This window comes from Diadema antillarum, unplaced genomic scaffold, assembly GCF_040938485.1.
Source record: "Diadema antillarum isolate AM-2024a unplaced genomic scaffold, OU_Dant_1.0 scf00000033, whole genome shotgun sequence".
Lineage (NCBI taxonomy): Eukaryota > Metazoa > Echinodermata > Echinoidea > Diadematoida > Diadematidae > Diadema > Diadema antillarum.
In genome coordinates this window covers 1,940,180-1,960,515 of record NW_027270922.1, presented here as the reverse complement: position 1 = coordinate 1,960,515, position 20,336 = coordinate 1,940,180, and the positions used below count along the sequence as shown (strand labels likewise).

General features: G+C 39.7%; 1 protein-coding gene across 1 annotated transcript in view; it reads left to right on the top strand.

The window, feature by feature from the left end:
* The window catches only part of LOC139742804 (contactin-2-like), a 116,596-nt gene that overhangs the window by 29,152 nt on the left and 67,108 nt on the right, over positions 1–20,336 (top strand). Inside the window, exons 4-7 of the mRNA XM_071653321.1 lie at positions 4,638–4,780; positions 5,503–5,686; positions 8,868–9,155; positions 14,167–14,331. Of these exons, the coding sequence (XP_071509422.1) occupies positions 4,638–4,780; positions 5,503–5,686; positions 8,868–9,155; positions 14,167–14,331 (780 nt within the window). The remainder of the gene's footprint in view (positions 1–4,637; positions 4,781–5,502; positions 5,687–8,867; positions 9,156–14,166; positions 14,332–20,336) is intronic.

Below are 20,336 nucleotides of genomic sequence, written 5' to 3'. Positions count from 1 at the left end.
AAGCGTTGTGTGACCGGACAGGTCGTGGGACCAGACGCATATTGTAAGTGCATCTGTAATGAAAATGACGCACCCAGGAATTCTCACGCCGAGTATGTTGTCTAGTATATGAGGAGTCTATATCAAGTCTTTGAGGTAAAGAAGGGTGCACATTCTATGTAAAATAGGTAAGTTTTCACGCGCGAACGTACAAACTTAAGTGTGCGGAAACCCAATCCCCCATCATACTAGTAACTTGGGATGTGGCTACAAAGTAGGATTCTAGTCCTGTTTCGACAATGGAACGTCTTTGCATTCAGTTTTCATGATTCCTATTGAGTGCAGCAATTTGAGGGGACTTTAAAAATTTGGAATGCACTGTATCTCTGTCAGCTTGGCATTTGAGATGATATACAGGACCCACATGTTTGTTCTAGAACAATAAAGTGAATTTTATGAAATATCAACGAATTGGTTACAAATTGTACTTTTCTGTTAATTTCCTTGTGGCCCCTGCAGTATTCTCCTGGCTTGATATATTTACCAGATTCAGCATGACCAGTATGTACGTTGTAGATACAAACAATACCATATAGACATATAAATATGTTTTGCTGATTTAAAGGATTTCATATGAGTTTAAAGAACTTTTGAGTTTATTGAATGCACTACAACATGCATTTAGCATGACCAGATTGTGCCGTTTTAATAAAATAATCTCTTTGATGATACATTGTATATATAATGCCGTGAGCATTGTGATGCGCAATCTTATACCATAGAAGAGTCATTAGCTTGCACATACTTGTTCTCTGCAATTCGTTCTAAGACACTTGAGCATAGTTACTGTAATATCATCAAAACCATCTTTGCTGATTGAACAGATGCCTCAGTCAATGCAATGGGAAGAGTAAGGAAATTATCGCTTGACATTTCAAAGGATTAACGATATCTCTCTTTCACAGAGTCCCACAGAATCTGCCTGTAAATATTGATTTATATGCTCTGGTGCAAGATTTAATGTCGCAGGCCTGTAATGGCGCTTTTTTCCTTTCTTTTTCTTTTTTTCTTTTTGTTGTTGTTTAAATTTTCAGTGTGAAAGGAGGCTGACCTTTCCCCTTCCCTGTAGCAGCTTCTTTATAACTTCCCTTATTAACCTCATTTCCTGTCAGTGATTAGGTACTTGCCAGACTCTTTCTCTGACCCACTGAAACCACAAAGTAACACGTTGTAGAAAGTAGGCAGAATCAAGCCAGCCAATGATGTAATCGCTAAGTACATTCATGACTAAATCTTAATACATGCACATACAAGGTTTGTAAGTGCATTTTCATTTTGTGAGGTCATTGTGACGTCTTCAGTGGTCTTGTCCATGTCACATGAGAGTTCTAACCATTCAGAAACCAGCTAGTGACTTGCCAATATCAAACTGTAGTCATAGTTTGAGGTGAGAATTGCACAATTTGTTTTTCATCTTTCTTTTAACCCATGCAGTGAACAAATTTACAGTCTAACATAACTTAATGACATAACTTAAGAAATTCATCAACTTTAAAGGCACGTAGTGCCAGTAGTGTAGAGGGCACTGTTGATGATACTGCCGATCACCGTTAGCATTGATACGAAGATTGCCGAAGTTGAGCTGTCATCATGAGTAAAGCGCGTAGGTGTTGGTAGGTAACGTTGCCTTCGTTGTCTTCTCTGCGCATCACGCAGTCTGTAGTCAATGCCAGGGTGCGTGCATACAATATGTGCTTCTTATTATGACATCACAAAAGAAGTTTGCTAAAGCTGTCATCCCAGTCAGCCGAATCATGAGCCGAACTGTGATTGAACCACTGACTACGTGTGGATCGGACTTCTCCGGACTCGGGGAAATGGGTCACAGCGTAGGAGCTAACGAGGAGTCGATAGCGTAGGTCTCTATAGGAAACTTGCGCCTTGTGCCCGCGTACGCATTTGACTAAACCACCGGGACCTTGTGCCTTTAATTCTTGTGATTTCACTCACCCAAAAACACTATGAATAGTTCAAAAAACTTATACGAAACTTTTAAGTACATGTATGATTATTTTTTTCCTGATTGCACATTGAGTAATGAAATTGAATCCATGACAATAACATACCAGTCTGATGCTGCAGGGTTATACAATCTCCATTCATAATGATGATTTATTTATCCCATGAAATACGTATTCATTTAATCACTTGCAGTGGAGTCATAAATTTTGGCCTCAGAGGGATAAAAAAAAATCCGGACTATCAACTTTTAGACAATTGAAAAGCCACTGCACAAATTTTGCAGGATTTCTTGGAAATTACTTACAGGAGCTTTGAAATCTCTAAGGTGTTGCGGGGATGTCAAGGGAAGGGGGAAGAGGGGGGGGGGGGTTTGTGGCGGTGGTCTGGGTCGAGTGAGCTCACCAACTGGCTGAGCAAACAATCTCGTTAAAATCCAAACTCACCTGAGGATATTGGGGAAGGAGGTCATTACCAAATTTCTCTCCTTACTTTCAACCTGTGATTAAAGTGTTGCATTTTTTTCATTTTAACTTTTTTTTTTGGTGTCTTTTTTCCCCCATATTTAAAGGCGAATGAGAGGGCATGGGGCTGGCAAGTTTATTGCTTTTATACTACCGCTAGCCATCTGTATGTTTGTGTGTCTCCACTTTTCGACATCGTTTCTATTCTTGGACTGTTTTCATTCAGTCTTTCTTTCTTTTTTGAGTAATATTAGTACCTGATACCCCTGTAGCGATTTCTCAGAAACTTTAAGAGGTGGCTTTGAATGTGAAAATTTGTCGTAGCAGAAAGAATCTATACAGTATACCACTTAAGAGTTTTGTTAAAATACAAAATACCTTATAGCAGAAGGTCTTACAAATGACAGTAGTATTCATAATCTTTTTCCTCTCTGCCTATATGTCCTCTCGTAGGATGATAAAGTAGGTCTTAGAGGTATAGTAGAAATTACTAGATGAGTTTTGGACTTTCTTAATGGTTAAATGCATTTTTGTTTAACAATAATGTGTATCATTCCTGTTCACATTCTTTGGTTTTAGTGAGAGAGGAAAATTGATGATGCTTGGGATCTTTGATTGCTTTATTTGGTTTCATTTCATCTGATGTACATTAATTGTCAAAATGTTTCACTGGCGAAGACCAAATTGGCAAGAACAAATAAAGCGAGCACAAAATTGATATGCTCTGAACTGGTTGTGCCACTTGACTTCTCTTAACACATTTGCTGGACTCACTCCAGGCTCATGATGTAGACGTCCATCAATTTGTCGAATTCAGTGTAGCATGTCCCAAAGCCCCAAAGTCGTAATCCAGTCATGTCTGCTATCAAAACCACATCGTAAATTTGTGATAATTACACTGGCAACAAGGGCAAACCGTTTCCTTTCTCGTTCCTTGTCAGTTTAATTGATTTCCTATTGATGTGAGACCAGTCGCGTCCACACACTCCGTTTCGACACGATTCTCTGCGACCACAAGACTATGCCAACATCAAAATAGCCATCAAAACAGGAACAGACTTTTTCTTAGCGTGCTCTACCCCAATTTGGCAGTATTTAGAAGTAGATATTTCTTAACTGCTTCTTCTAGCAAATACAAACAAATTGTATCATTTTCAGCAGTTTTGCATTAGTATCACTATGTCATATCATTTTTTTTAAAATCTACTTTTAATAGCGTTTCATATCTTATTGTATTTCATAGCTATCAATACTAATTCAGATAGATAAAAGGAGAGATGTATAATGTATTGATGCTGAATAATGTGGCATCTATTTTGTTGTTTAAAAGTTGCAGATCCTTATGCACATTTTAAAGGTTGCACACAACACTTACAGTTCCTTCATGGGGTCTTTTCCTGTGGTGTATCAAGACATGTTGCATTGTTTGTATGTGTATGTAGTACCAAATAAAAGTGATGACCTGAAGCTCAATACGATGGTTTAGCTAGAAATTTTTTGAATCATAAGAATTCCTGCATATTTCTGGTTTATTTGTCAGTAAGCTTTTGATTGCAGTGCGAGATTTGCAACAGCTGTCAGAGCTGCAAACATCATAGCTATTTGGCCACTGCAGTGCTGTTGAATTCTACTGCTTGAGTTATGACCACGATGGTTGTGTTGAAGGGGAAGTTTCCCCAAATATACAATGGATTGAGTGAATAGCAGTATTAGAAAGACACATCAGCTAGTGAAAGTTTAAGGGAAATGTTTTACTGATATCATTCTTCTAATATTGCTGCATTCACTCAATCCACATACTTCCCCTTTACATGAATACAACGTAAGTACAATGTAGCATTATAAAGGAACTTTCCTGTAAATACAAACTGTATGTACACTGTAGATTTTAAGTTTACATCTTTGGCTGGAAAAATGAATATGGGCATAACAAATGATTGTGATCATGATTGTGAGCAAGTTTGATGTTGAAAAGAGTATTAACATTGCTTAAATACTCAGCAAGAGATGTTTTTTGTATTATGCAAGATATATTAATTGCCAGCAATAAATGCTAATACCGTATATGCAGGATTTGATCCTTTCACAGCTTCCTCCCACCCCGTCCCTCTCGTTCTCTCCCTCAATCTCTCCCCAATATCTCACCCTCTGTCTGTCCTGTCTCTCCCCCTACAGATCTGGAGGAGGTGTTCTACCAGCCCACTAACCTGACCGTTATAGACAGGCAAGAGACACCGGCCTACTTCCAGTGCATCACAGGGGACAGTCTGCCCCTCGCCAGCGTCTCTTGGGAGAAGGACGGCCAGCCACTCCGTGATGTAAGCAAATATAGGCTTTAGGGCCTGCAGCACTTTTAAAAGTGGACACCCTGTCCAAAGAAATTATGTCCTAGGTGTAGTTAACTTTAGGAAATAGACTTCATTTCAAAGAAACATGGCAGTGAAAGCCTTATCTGACATTAGTTTTAATTTTACTTAAAATACATGTATGAGAATGTTATCTAATTTTACACCCATCTGAAATCTCCACCTTTATACGACTTCTCAAATCACTTGTCTGAATTTTATGCATTGAATGTAAAGTGTTGGATTTTGAATGCTACATTCCCAAGTTTATATGACCTTTCCTGAAAGAAAGGTATTGAATATGAGATGTATGTAAGAGCTTTATGATTTAAAAGTCATTGGAAGGTTTTGAGAATATTTTCAAAGATTTATATATACAAATTTCTTGTATTACGTGTGGGGGGAATGCAGCCTACAAGCTCAGCTTTTTAGCATTCCTCCCCATTTCCAACATTTTCCTATACCTACAAGTTTTCTGTAAATTTATCCTTTACTTTGTATGATGAAATTTATGCACTGTATTCAATTTTTGTAATATATTTACATGTTTTTGTTGGAAATGAAAAATAATTGAATGAATGAATGAAATGAATGAAATGTATTTTAAGAAGGTGCAGGAGCCCTGATTGAAATTCAGCTGAAAGTGTTAAGTAGTTGGCAAACTTTTTGTCCTCTCTTCAACTTGCCTGCCACAGGGGGAGATGGACATGTCGATCTACTCATCCCAGTTTGGGGATCAGAATTCCTTGAAGGTGTCTGGAACCCTGCAGATCAATGCGGTGACGGTGTCCCACGCCGGGCTGTACCGGTGCGTGGTGACCAACCCACTCCTACCGAACCACCCCACGAGGAGCGCCCCTGGATTACTCACTGTCAACGGTGAGTGGCCAAACTTGAGAGTGTATTTTTGTACTGCTGATGGGATCAGATTAGCTTGGAAGAGGGGACTGTTGTTATAAAAGAAAGCAGAAAACTTTCATTACGTGGGGAGATTCAGTCCTCTCCTAACCTGTAGTAGTCTGCTGAATAGAGGAAAGTAGCTTTGAACAAACGGAAAAAAGTTTTAAAACAAGAGCACAAAGGCTCTTGTAAGTGATCATCCTGCCTCATTGGCGACTCATGCAGTGATGTTTGTTGCCTGGCAACGCTAAGCCGGCAGCCAATCAGCCGTGGCTGCATTAAATTGTTGCAGTGGCTCATGCCGATATTGCAAGATAAGAATGGTATAATCGCATTTATAGCATCAACACTAAGAGAGACAAAAAGTGAAGTACTAGTAAAACGATAATTCCTAACCGCATGTCAGTTTACAGACAGGTACATTAAGATGGTGTCCATGATATGTCTACAGGTAGATATTTTTGGCGAAGTCATGGACACAGTGCATATTTCGATATTATGTTACATTATTGTGAGTCATATTCAAAGTAAACGCTGTGTAGCTATAATGGTTAAAGAGCGAGCACAATTAAATCTAGTCATACGAGGGGAATGTTAAAGTTGCTATTTTGAATCATTGACTAACATGGAGAAAGATAGGGTTTGAGAGAGAGAGAGGGGTAAGAGTCATGAAAATTGATACCTGTAAATAACATTTTCCATCAGTACGTGGTCCCCAGTGATTCTGATTAAGAGTTTGTCATACACTTGAGGGGATGGATGGAATATTGAGTGCTACACAGCAGATATTGTGTCTAGTTAGGACCTATTTTCGGAGGGTCTGACTTTCCAGTTCTTGCAGGGGGGATCAAGTCTGGATTAAAGGTGATCTGAGCTGGGAATAGTGGGAGGGATAGGAGTCCATGTCACTTTTGGTGGTTTTTCAAGGGGAATCAGAAATGTAGAAATTGGACAGCTGTGTGTGAATACCTGCGTGCTGCGCATTCCCCACCAGTCCCTCCTTATCAATCATGATTAATGTGTTTGAAGAGAGAGTCAGCAACCAGGGAAATGGCTCACCCTTTGCTGCTCAGTGAAGCCGTGCTGGACAGATGCATTACCAGAGCTGATGATTGATCATTTTTGATACGTCAGTAGTGCTTGATAATCTATCGTTTTGGAGATTGTCCAGTTTTGTAGGGTTAAGTCTGTTTTTACTTGCCCAGTAAACTGACGTGGGATCTTTAACGTGCATGAGTCATGACTCCCTTACACATGGGTCCTCCATTTAAGCCCTTCTGTATCAGAGACTTTGGATAGTGTAACACTATGGCCCGAATTCACGATGGTGGTACAAATAAAACCATGGTTTATTAAACCCATGGACAAAAACCATGGACAAAAACCATGGAGCGCCAAGTGTCGCATGGAATATTTCGTTATGAAATCAGTCATTTTGTCGATGAAATGATTATTTTGTAACGAAATGACAACATTTTGAAACTAAATTAACATTTCGTCCACGAAATGATAATTTTGTTAACAAAACGGTCATTTTGTCGACAAAATGACCAATTTCGTGATGAAATATTCCGTGCGACACTTGGCGCTCCATGGTTTTTGTCCATGGTTTAAACCATGGTTTCATTTGTACCACCTTTGTGAATTTGGGCCAATGTGTTTCTTTATGCTAATTAGCACTCAAGGCACACAAGAGTTAATGTATTTTGACCTTTTACCAGAGCGGATTATATGATTGCATTGTTACATTGCGCAGCTCGACTAATACCCCTTTCTGGTAATCGTGGATGCGGATAATAGGAGCAATAAGTCGTAAAATTTTGATTACATGAACGGGAGAGGAGTAAAAAAGTGCGCATTATTTTGATGCTGCTATTATGCGCATTATTGCAGCATGAGGAGTTGATCGAGAATACATGAACGCGTTTTACGACTTATGCGCACTAACATTCCACAGTTCGGTCAAAGGTCACTCGATTTCCCGCACAACCGCTGATTGCTGAGCTTGAGCGAGAGCTGTGCATACACATGAGCATATATCACCGGAAACATTACGTCATTATAGAGGAGTGCGCAGTAACCATGATAAATACTCCCGTCTTTCGCATCGCACCGTTATATGAACAGGCGCTCGTAAAAGTAGTGCGCACTTCATGGGATATATGAATGCGATTTTGATTACTTCATCCGCATTATTTGGATGCAGATAATTGAACCACGATTACCTGAAAGGGGTATCAGTTGGACTCAGTCCCAAGTCATTTGGTTGCAAGGTAGATGCACCATGGACTGAGCCACCTTACTGCCCTATGGGCTGAGCCACCTTATTGTCCTATGGTCACACACTCAGTTAATCTCCATCTGGCCTACTGCCCACTGCAGTAGTACAGCATAATTCATATTTCTTCACTTTATCCTGCAATCTCCTCTTCCCTGGAGAAGTCGTTTAAAAGCAATTGTTCTATAAATTCAGAAAATGACTTTTTTTTTTTCAACGTGGTTTCAGAAGTCAAAGTATCATACCATTGATGCTGTTCAATGATTGGAATAATAACTGCTTACATCAAAACTTTGAACAGCTTGAAAATGTTTGCCATACTGTTAGGGATACTGTATAAAAAGCTGTTATTTTCGCGAGGATTTAATTTTCGCGAATTTCGCGAATCACAGTTGGATCGCGAATTTAACAACACGCGAAAATGTCTCCATGTACGTGCCCTGTTAATAGTGCATTAACTTAAGCGTCGGCATCAATTCGCAAAAACAACATCTCACGAAAATGCCAGTGGCCTTGTCATTCGCAAAATATCTGTACGTGAAAATAACAGCGTATACAGTAACATACAGACTCGTAGTATTTAAGCTGCAATCACCTGTAAGATTGATATTGATGAAATTCCATTGGCTTATTTTATTGAACACGTGATACGAGACCCTGATCTGAGGAATGTTGTTGGTTTCATTTTTCACTTATACCCAGATTTTGAAACTTCTTTAATCATTTCTTGAATCCACCATAAGTAATTTTGTTCGTTGCATTGTCCACAAACTACTCCATTACATTAAAGTGGTTCCATGAATTCAGTCAAGAAATGCAGTGTATGGAATAAGTTAGGTCTGTTGTCTATAGTTGTTTTTGCCTGATATATCATTCCTACAGCAAACCCAGGGGCCCCGTACATCAGTACCGGACCTTCCAGTCAAACCATTCCTGTGGGCCAACCAGCGACCTTCCCCTGCGTCATTCTCGGTGACCCCGCCCCGACCATCACCTGGCTCATTGATGGGGTGCCCTCAGACTTCAGCAACTCCTCCAATGCCGCCGTGCTGTCTAGCGGCTCGCTGTACTTTTTATCCGTGAGCCTGGATGATGAGGCTAGCTATGTCTGCACAGGAACCAGTCGGCTGGGGTCGGTGTCCACCAGCAGCGCCACCCTGACTGTGGCAAGTGAGTACATATATCTGGAAAGTGTCTTAATCTTTCTGTTCGGTGTCACTTCACTTCATTTCTTCAGGCAGAGAGCGGGTAAATGGGTCAAGGGAATGATGGGAAGGGTAGGTAGAATGAGGGTGGGTGAGGAGTGGGAATGGATAAATGATTAGAAGGGGTTGGGGACCGGCTGGGTTGGGCTGGTTTTCAAAAGAAAAGTTTAAATGTGGATAATGGGGAGGAAGGGAGAGTTATTGTAGGGGTAATAAAAAGTTGCCCATAATGGAAGAATTCAGATTTACCAGTCCTCAGTTTATTACCCACGCCGATGAAAATCGGCAGGGGGTTATGTAAAGGGTTCCGTATGTTTGTTTGTTTGTTTGTTTGTTTGTTTTTTTTTTGTTTTTTTGTTTGTTTGTTTGTTTGTTTGTTTGTTTGTGTACAAGATAACAAGAGAACGGGTAAACGGATTTGCACGAAATGTTCAGGGAATGTTTGGATAATGACAGGAAAGAATCGATTAGATTTTGGTGATAATCGGTTGACCCTTGCAAATTCTGTGTGACCTTGAAGTTTTGACCCCATGGTATAGTGACCATTCCGAAAATTTCCCGTTTCTCACTTTGCGATTTTCCGCTACCATACGAACACATAAACTCCCCAACGATCCGACTTCGCTGCTCAAATGTTCGTAAGAATTCCGAAATTTACGTTTAGGCCTATTTGAGGGACTATGTCCTTCTAGATTTATGAAAGTTCGTTCTCCGTCATCACAAACTGGCCCGTATTTTGATGATTTTTCAAATTAACATTGTTTTTTTCGTTGGAGGAGCATTTTGCTCGGTCGCAGTCACACTGCACGATATGCGTGCTCAATATCAATGCGTGTGCAAGGCCGCTGAAAATGCATCGCGCTCTACACTGTTGGTGCAAAATTGCACCGGGGACGTTGCGGCGCTCGTTGGTGGCCGAATACTGGTGCAGTAGACATTTGCATTCAACCCTTGCATTGAATAATTCCCGTAGACACTAATCATAGGGGTAATTGCCTAGGGGGTACGTAAATTTTGTTTTTCTTTTTTGCTTTTGTGGATACCATCAAAGATCGTACACTCATACGACCTTTGATATTTGATGATTTTTCAAATTAACATTGATTGTTTTTTTCGTTGGAGGAGCATTTTGCTCGGTCGCAGTCACACTGCACGATATGCGTGCTCAATGTCAATGCGTGTGCAAGGCCGCTGAAAATGCATCGCGCTCTACACTGTTGGTGCAAAATTGCACCGGGGACGTTGCGGCGCTCGTTGGTGGCCGAATACTGGTGCAGTAGACATTTGCATTCAACCCTTGCATTGAATAATTCCCGTAGACACTAATCATAGGGGTAATTGCCTAGGGGGTACGTAAATTTTGTTTTTCTTTTTTGCTTTTGTGGATACCATCAAAGATCGTACACTCATACGACCTTTGATATCATCACACTCTCGGCTTGCTATAATCAAAATATCCCGCAAGAAAACGGCGTATTTCTCGATTTTTAGCGCTTTTTCCGCGACCCGTCGCGTAGACAATACTCTTAAAACTGGACTTAATTCGCGCGCGCTTGGAAAAGTTCCGATTCTGCACTTTTGACGGTGGAATTTGGGATTTTCGATGGATTTTTGGAGGAGACTTAAGGACTTTACTGTACGTGAATGAGTGTTAATACCGTATGTGTAATGATGTGATTTGCGTGTGATGTGACTGTAGAACCAAAGATCGTACACTTCAGTGTACGATCTTTGGTAGAACTCACTGGCTGGTGATAAAGCACACTGGCAATTAAGTGGCCGAATTCTGGTAGATGACCGAATGCACATTATGTTTACCCCGACTTTGTACTTAGGCGTGGGTCTGCCGCCTTTGACGGCCCCTCTCTAGTTCTTTAATAGATTTGCCCTTTCCTGTCTATACCCATGGCCATGCAGACAATAATGTCACATGGCCAGCAAAATAGGAAACTAGAGACAGTAATTTCCCTTTTGTAGGTCCATCAATTCAGTTCCTGTCTCTAATGGGATAGGTCAGTTCACTTTTAAAAGTTCTCAAGCACGCACACACACACACACACACACACACACACACACACACACACACACACATATGTGTCGAGCATACTTCTTGAATCTTATGCGTACTTGTGAATATAGCAGACATGTAGGGCTGTACTTGAGTGGATACTTTCAAGCATATGTGCACCACTTTAAAAAGTGACTCAGAGGTTTCCTGGAAAAGATATTAATGCAATTCATTCTTAATCACAAGAGAAGAAGATATCATATGCTAAATTTTAAGGTTTAATTTTCTAATTTTCAAAGTTGATTTTCTGGCACTTATTCCAACCTTAAAATGAGAATGCCCAGCAAGTGTCACCATGCACATTATGTAAAGCACTAGTGCTCTAACAATTGAAGACTTTTCAAGCTGATTTGAATTTTCAATACTATATGTGTGTTTACATTCATAGTTTCAAAATTGCAAGCTAAACTTTATGCCTTTAGCTTTTGTGTTAATACTGTTTATGTACTAGACATATTTTGGAAGTATATGAATTTTGAATTAATTTGCAATAAAATTCAAATTCAAACCTGTAATAAGTCAGCTTTCTGTGACTTTTCTAATGCATAGAAAATGATGCATCAGAGAGGCAAGAAACACACTTGTGGGTTGCATTGGTGACATGGCATTTGCTCCTGGGACAATTGCTCTAGTCTTATTTCCTCCAAGGACTTAGAGTCAGGGTTAGGGTTGTGATAGGGTTTGAGGTTTAGTTTGATGTAAGGATTAGGATTAGGATTAGGGTTATGTTTGTGGGAAGAATATATATTTGGCTTAGCGTGCAGATATTTCATGGGAGCAATTGTCACAGGGGCAAATGTCATGGAACGGTTGCATTAAAGCCCAATGCTATATTTGCTTTACTTTACGAAAGGGCTGAAGGAACTACTTCACATTCTGATAAGAGATTGATCGCTGATTCAGAATAGAATATGGATAGAGACCAAACCACCAACTCAATGTTGCCAAGTTAATTTGGGATACTGCTGTCGGATCTTTATATTTATCTGGGTAATCATTAGCTGCTAATTGAATGAGTTACACTCTGTAATGCGTAAATGTTCATGTTGATACTCACGATGCCAAAAAAGCAAATTGCCTATTATTTTGATATTTAGTAGAAAGTGTATGGTTGCACTCCCATGTTCTGTTGGACAAGTTGGCTGTGCCAGTGTCAATTTCCTTGCTTGTAATTCCTTTGCATTTCCCCATCTGTGGATATTTTGAGCTCCTGCTCTAGTTATCTGCTTTTGAATGTTCTTTTCTCAGGCACATTTTTTTTTGTGGGTATTTTGTGGGTTCTCAATTTGTTTTTCGTAGAAAAATGTGATGTCTTTGGCAAGTTTTCAATAACAAGAAGTGCATTTTATGTTTTCTTGTTGTGAAATTTGTAAGTGTATTTCTCAAGATGAGAAATTACTGCATGCACGCTACACTTTGTGCTGTGTTTATTTTTGCAAGTTAACTGATATTTGCAATTAACAACTCATGAAAATGTACCCTCCCATGACACAGATGCACAGTATTATCATTTCAAAGGTGGATTATCACTATTCTCCTGAAACAGATAATTCGTACTTTTTATTTGGTTGTTTGTGGTCCTCAATCCTAAATTCAACCGCTTGCTCAATTGCCTTATGAGTCGCAATTAGAAAAATAAAATGTACTTGCAAAATATGTGGCGTATTCTCTTCTGTTGCGCCATATCTTTGGAACTCTCTACCATCCCACTTCGGAATTGTGACAACCCCAATACCTTCAAATCTGAATTGAAGACCTTTTTTCCAGCAACCTTGTTTGTGATGTGTGACACATTGTGGGAGCTGGGCGCCTTTGAATGTTACTACAGATTAGTGGCGCTACGGTACTGTATATAAATGCTGTTTCATCATCATCATCATCACTGATTATTGTTTGATAATGACGTTAGCTTTCCATCATATTCTGTTTTTAATCCTTTCCTTGTAAGTTTGCTGCAAATCATGAATAGCTGGTATATGCAGTGCATTTTTGCTCTTGTTCCTTTGCTAGATTTGCTTTCAAAAAAAAAAAAAAAGAGAAGATAGATGAGAGATGAAAAGAACAGGGAAGGAAGAGGGGGAAAGTGAGATGTATGTAGGTTTCTTCAAGGTCCGGGTTGACTCAGGTTGCTCTCACTTTATTTAGAATTAGCCATGACTTTAATATTGCCTCTTCAGTGATATTTTTGGCTTGATAGCATATTTTAATGTGACTGTATGATTAATATCAACCTGTCATGAGACATACACTCATGAAGAGATGAGCAATAATCTGTAAAGCCATTACATAGGTGCTTTCTCAATCATCTATTCAAATGTAGTTTGAGCTGTCAATTAAAATATTCCAGTGATTTATGTCGAACTTTTAAAAAAGACTTAATGTCCTTCTGGACTTCTGAGAATGACAGAATCCCGTAAGAGTTGATACGCCATATATTCAGCAAGGATAATTTTACGTGAATCATGACTTTCCAACAGTTTTGCATGTGGTCAAATTTTCGATTGTGGAGTACAGTACTGAACAGAGAAATGTATCCGTACACGTCACATTCATGTCGGGATCAGAGTTCAATATTTTTGCATGTTTTTAAATTCGCAAATAGCGCTAAATTTGTGAAAATAACAACCTTGTGAAATATTCGGCGTATTAGAGGCTGGCATGCATTAGTCAAATGAGAGAAGTGGTACCTAGGACATGTAAACATTAAAGGCAGTGTAATGCCTCAAGAATGAAATCCTGCAGAATGTACATACATGCACAATAAGACCTTGCTTTGAAATTTGACAGATGCAAGCATTACACTATTTGATTTAACCTGATGATTGCCTGAAATGACATCATCTAAACTCTTACCCCGAGACACCTGTCATGGCTTACGATCTATGTTTCCCTCTCGTCCAATTGCCAGGTATGGACTGGAACTTTGTCACCGAGCCGTCTGACGTCGAGGAGCTCCAGGGTCGGCCGGTTACCCTGGCCTGTAGCCCACCGGCCAGCAGACCTCCTGCCAACGTCACCTGGTATAAGAACCATCAGGTCTTCGCCCCCCACCCGAGCGCTGCTGTAGTGACGTGTAAGTCAGTGCTGCAGGTTTTTATTTTAATGAAGCTCTGTCATCCTCTGTCTCTACCCCGCCCTCTTTTGCCATCATCTTCTCTCTTCTTTCTTATCATCTTGTCTATGTGACACAACATTTTCTCCCATGACAGTTGCTCCGGTCTTATTTTCTCCAAGAACTTTGGGTTAGGTTTCGGGTTGTGATAGGGTTTTAGGTTTAGTTTGATGTGAGGATTAGGATTAGGGCTATTTAGGGTTATGTTTGTGGGTAGAATTTATGTTTGGCTTTAAGTGTGCTGATATTTCATTGGAGCAATTGTCGCAGGAGCAAATGTCCTGGAACCCTTGTCACAATCTTTCCCCGAACCAATGCCCATCTCATCCATGCTTATCACATCAAGTTATTGGAGAATTTTGCTGCAGATATGTAATCATCTGATCATCATTAAATGCAAAACTCTGCATTTTACCATATATCCAGCATTGGAAAAATAAGATTAGATTTAACAGGTTGTGAGTACATTATATCTACCCTAAATCAGAGACTTACTATGAGAGAAATTTACCCAAAAAAAATTCTAATTTGAGAGAGATTGGTTCAAAACGCCTTGCTACAAATGTAGCTAGATTCAAGTACTGTGCACACCTACTTGGCTTATAGGTGTGACTTTCGGCACATATATATGGTGGAACAAATGCACTTTTTTCATCTATCATAGTCCACATGCACATTAACCTGTTGAGGAGGACTGATTTTGCGACAACACGCATTTCCCGTAGACACTTGCTGGAGTACATTCTCGGGATTCGTCTTCAATGGGTTGAAGATGATTTTTAGCTTCCTGATCTTTTCATTGCTATTGAAAGAGATGATGATGCTGAGTTTAGGACTAGACAAGCCGAGCGTGAACCATATTGTTTGATGTTCTGTTCTGCCTCAAAAAAGCTGTAGCACTTGGAACGGTCTGAATTTATAAATACCATCCCTTTTTCTGCATTAGAGTCATGTCAACCGAGACTATCGTACTATGCCATACGTTGTATGTCCGAAAAAAAAAAAATTACAATGGTACCCTCTGCAATGATAACTTTAAAGATTAGTGAATCAATCTAAACACAATTTCAGGGTATGAAACTATAACTCATTGCCCACATCTTACAGAAAACCCCATTCAATTTGCTTCAGTGGTCAAAGAGAAATGAGAATTTTTGTAGAGCATGTCAGGAATCCCTTCCCTCCAAGTTCTGTCTATTGTGTTAATAACACATTAATATGCAGTTCCAAGAGCATCCAAGTGCTAAACTTGGAAGAATCAGACTCATGACATGCTTTACAACAATCCACATTTCTCTGTGACCGCTTAACCAAATTGAATGGGGTTTTCTGCAAGATAGAGCTAAGATGTTATATTTTAAGACCTTGAAGTAGCATTAATAGACGGTTTAATCATATTTGGTGTTATCAATGCAAAAATCCTGTATAGCCCAGATACTGTAAAAGTGGAAATTTTCGCAGTGTTGTAATTTTCGCGCATTTCGTGCACCAAAAACTAGCAAGAAAATAAAAGCATGCGAATATTTTTGCTCACCATATGTTACTGTGAGTGATGTCTTGATTCCGCGGAGTTAAAAACACGCGAAACTCTTCTTACCGGGCCAAGGGTGAAAAATTAGTCACGCGAAAATATCCACTTTTACAGTACTGTAAAACCAGAAATGCTTGCATGCATTTACACATATGTATTTGGAAACAATAATATAAATACCACTGATACTTTACATACAACCTATTTCTTTACCTTCATCTTGATAGTAGTATCTCCATGGCATTTTAATTCTCAAAGTCATATATCTTGAATATCAAATACAAATTTGTACCTGCTTTCAATCTGACATTGTTTGTCTCTAGTTTGATGCATGTGATGGTTTGAAAACATTGCTATTAATTCAATGTTTTGTTGGAAAGGAAAAAAAAAAATAACCGGCTGATTGGGAGGCTAAGCCCACAGCAGACCGTCCACTCAAGGACACTGGAGACTGTCATGGGAAGTTGTCAAATCTCACCAGCCTTAGTTATCTCTCCTGACCACCAACATTCCCAGGGGTGTGTTTAGAGAAAAGAAGAGAGAATGATATCATAGTTTATCAGGATGTGATTGGTACAGAGATATAGATAGATACGTTGATAGATAGATAAAACAGATAGATAGATCTTTAATAGATAAGTAAGTAAGAAGGTAGGTAGGGAAGTAAGTAGGTACAATAGATTGGTATATAGATAGATAGATGAATAGATAAATAGACAGATAGATAGGTAGATAGATAGATAGATAGATAGATATCTGGGTGGATAGATAGAATGATGAATAGACCAAAAATTGAATAAATAACCACTATCATATGTAAGAGTAAGAGTCACAAACAAAGTGTAAAAGGAATCTGCTTGACCCAGAAAAGACTTTGTCAGAGAGAAGACAAAAAGACATTTAAAAAAACAACAACCAACTTACAAACTTTCAAGAAATGCAAACAGAGGGAAATTGCCTAGAAAGATACAGTGTATATAATGTAAATGAAAAACACAAAGAAAATGGAATCCCATTTTTTTGGCTCATTTTTTCGTTGTACGCTTTGAAGCAGTTACAAGTGGTAGATGCAGAGTAAAAATAGGGAAATTAGATTTGCTATGATAGGGAGCACAGTCATAGAAAATAAATGCACCATAAGAAACCTGGGATGGGGGGAGGAGGGGTGAGGGAGAGTTCAGGACAAAGTTTTTACACCTTTGAAATAAATTGGGGATATGAGACCTTGATAACAGTTTACATGCAAACTTCAGAGACAGGCAGGCGTCAGGAGACAAAAGGTTCCAAGGATTATACTACCCAGAGGAGGACAAGGAGACTAAATAATTAAAAAGAAAGGGAGATAGAGTAGGATAAAATGGAGATCCAACAAATTTTTACGGAAATTCTACCTGAATGCCCAGATTATGGTATCAGCTGATAGAAGACAGGCAGGTGGAAAGGGAAATTGAGGGCAAGAACTGTGTGCCTTCTGAGCGAGAAATTGCAAATTTTACGTTATACCCTGGGAGAAGGGATGTCAGATTCCCATCCCCCTCCCCACCCCCAACCCATCCACTTTCCTATCCCCCTTACCCCATCGCCTCCCTCTGAACATCACTTTATACTCCATGCACATAGTACACAAAGTGAAATATATAGATAAAACTCCCTAGAGGAAGTGGTTAGGCCGGTGAGCAATAGATATGACTTCAGAACTTATGAAGTGTGACTGTATGACGACCTCGTATTGTTAGTGTGTGAGAGCTGAGTAAGTTATGCAGAGTTGCATTTGCTCACACACAATAATAAGCCAAAAAGGGGAACAGAATCATTGAGAATGAAAATCCATTTCTTGCAGTATGTTATTTTTGACCGAGAATTAGATGGGGAAAGTTGCAGGAGTTTGAATTGTTCAGTGAATTCAGAAGGAATATATAAATAGGGCTCAACATTAGTGGTGGCCCAAGACCACTGAAAATTGCTGTTGGGCCACCAAATTTCAGAAAAGGTTATCTTTCGGTGGCTCAATTGGGTAATTGTGATTCAAAATGGATTGTTACGTTTGGTTTTGTATCAAGCCACCACATATCTTCTCCGGGCCACCAAAATTTCAGATTTTCAAGATTTTTGATCGTGGCTCAAATGGCCCACCAGATAGAAAAAAAAAGGTCGGTGTCGAGCCCTGATATACATGTATGTAAAGAATGGCAAGAAAAGAGATCAGAGAGAGAAGATAGATGGATAGGATGATAGAGAGAAGGAAGAAATGAAGGAGAGGAGGAGGGAAAGGACATAATAAGAATGTGTGTTTGTGTTTGACTCGAAGAGAAGGGGTCAAAGAGAGGACTTTCTAACCAATGACAAGACAGACGGAGATGCCGGCGGATTCAACGTTGGTTAAAATGTTGGAAGTTGATGGAAGGAAGGTCAGACAAGCGACGACTAGAGAGTGCTCTCTGGAAATAGACTTCATTTCACCATTCAGACTCCAGCCGTGTTTTCTCCGCTTTTAGACACCTTGGGGGAATAGCCCCTAAGTGAGTTTGCACCATTGCTATCTTATCATCTGGCTGTGCCTCCTAGCACATTTTAAGCCGAGGGGAAAACCCAATTAAGACGAGGAGCCCCCAAATCGTAAATATTTGCGCTACGCCTGGATAGCGCGCTTCCCCGTCCCAGTCGATGGGGAAATGGACTGACGCCTTGCCGTAACGCCCGGCATAGGCACCCTCCCAGTCAAGGGTGGAGGGCAGGGTGTTGTGCACTGGTGCGTGTCCGTGGTGCTATGGCTGCACCCCTGACCCAGCACCCATGGGGGGTAGCTAATTTCATCCCCTCTTTGGAGTGAGATGTTTGAAAATAGGGCATGAACTCTATGAGTGACCTGAGTTCCTCCTCTGGTACAGTTGTACAATTTGAAGGCATTTAGGACTTCTACTTGTTTGAGAAATGCAGTTTGTATCGCTGAGACAGCTAGAGGGAATAATGATGTAATTTCATAAAGTGGTAATATTTCATCGTATGGCTGCTTTAAACTGTACACTGTAAAAGCATAGACAAAATGCAATTAATTACAATATGTATGGAATAACCACTTATTGCTTGAAAATTTGGTCTTAGGTGGTGAGTGTGTCTTTTTATCTGTGTAATCAGTAATGCCGAGTATATGGCTTTGCACAGAATTCCCCAAGTAGCAATCATGTTACGTTATACCATCAGAGTATTAGACCTGCTGAACATAAATCTGTCTATGTGGCACACCAAGATGAAATCACATGAGAGCAGACACGCTACCAGCTTCTAATTCAGACCAGGAGGAGAGATTTCCTCGAAATCAAGTATTTTAGGAAATACAGTAATCTAATAACTTGTCCCAAGTGGGAAGGTTTTTTTTTTTTTTTTTAAACCAAATGTAGGATTGCCGTGATATGCTGTTAGCTGATGGTTCTGTGTGTGTGTGTGCAGTAACTGTGGTTTTAGAAATTGTGGATGACACTTCAGCGGAGAATTAAATCAAATTAATTGCAGCATGTCGAGAACAGATAAAATGGCCTGCCTTACCCCGTTGGTTTCACATGGAGCACGCACACCGCCTTGATGCCGTGTGATACGGGCGCACCTGACTCCAGATTCACTGTGTGATGCAGCTAGCCAGCACAAGCACGGTGATTGGATAAGTTGCCGAAGATGAGCGCAATATAGCTGATTAACCTATTTTTATCTTTGTCGCTACCCAAACAGGTTTCAAATTGTATGTCTCGTTTTCTCTACAGTCCTACCACAAGGAATGCCAATACCTGTTCAAATATGTTTGGGTTTTGTGGCTGATAGACCGAATATAGGTTTAAAAAGATACTTAACACGTATTGCTTCCACGTATACACACATTTGCAGTGGTATATGATGTCGCTGCACGTTTCTGTCATCTCAAGTGCAGATTGTGCGCTTCTGGTAGTACAGAGGCTAGTTACTGCTACCACTAAAATATTTGCTGACACACAAAGTGTGGGAAGACCAGTACAAACAATTTCGTACTTGCATACATAGCAATAAGTTGATTGAAATGCATAAAGAATATAGTCAAATATAAAAGCAGTACATAGTATGTCTGTCACCAAACTTTATATCAACCATTGGATGTCAGAATTCAAAGTTTCGTGATGAATGTAAGTGCAGTCAAAGTTAGGTAGGTTTTAACATTTAATGTGTGTGTATGTGAGAGAGAGAACATTTGAGTTGGAGAGAAAGATTGCTCTAAAAGAGAGCGGGGAGGAAGATAGTGGAGAGGGGTAAAACAAGATATATTTCTAAGTTGTATACTTGGGGATATTAGACAAATTGATAGCATTTAGCATAGAAATGAAATGAAAATGATGTGAAATGAAGATATAGCCATTATCAAAAATATTGCAGACGTGAAACAATGAATGGACCACCCCCCACAAAAAAAAAA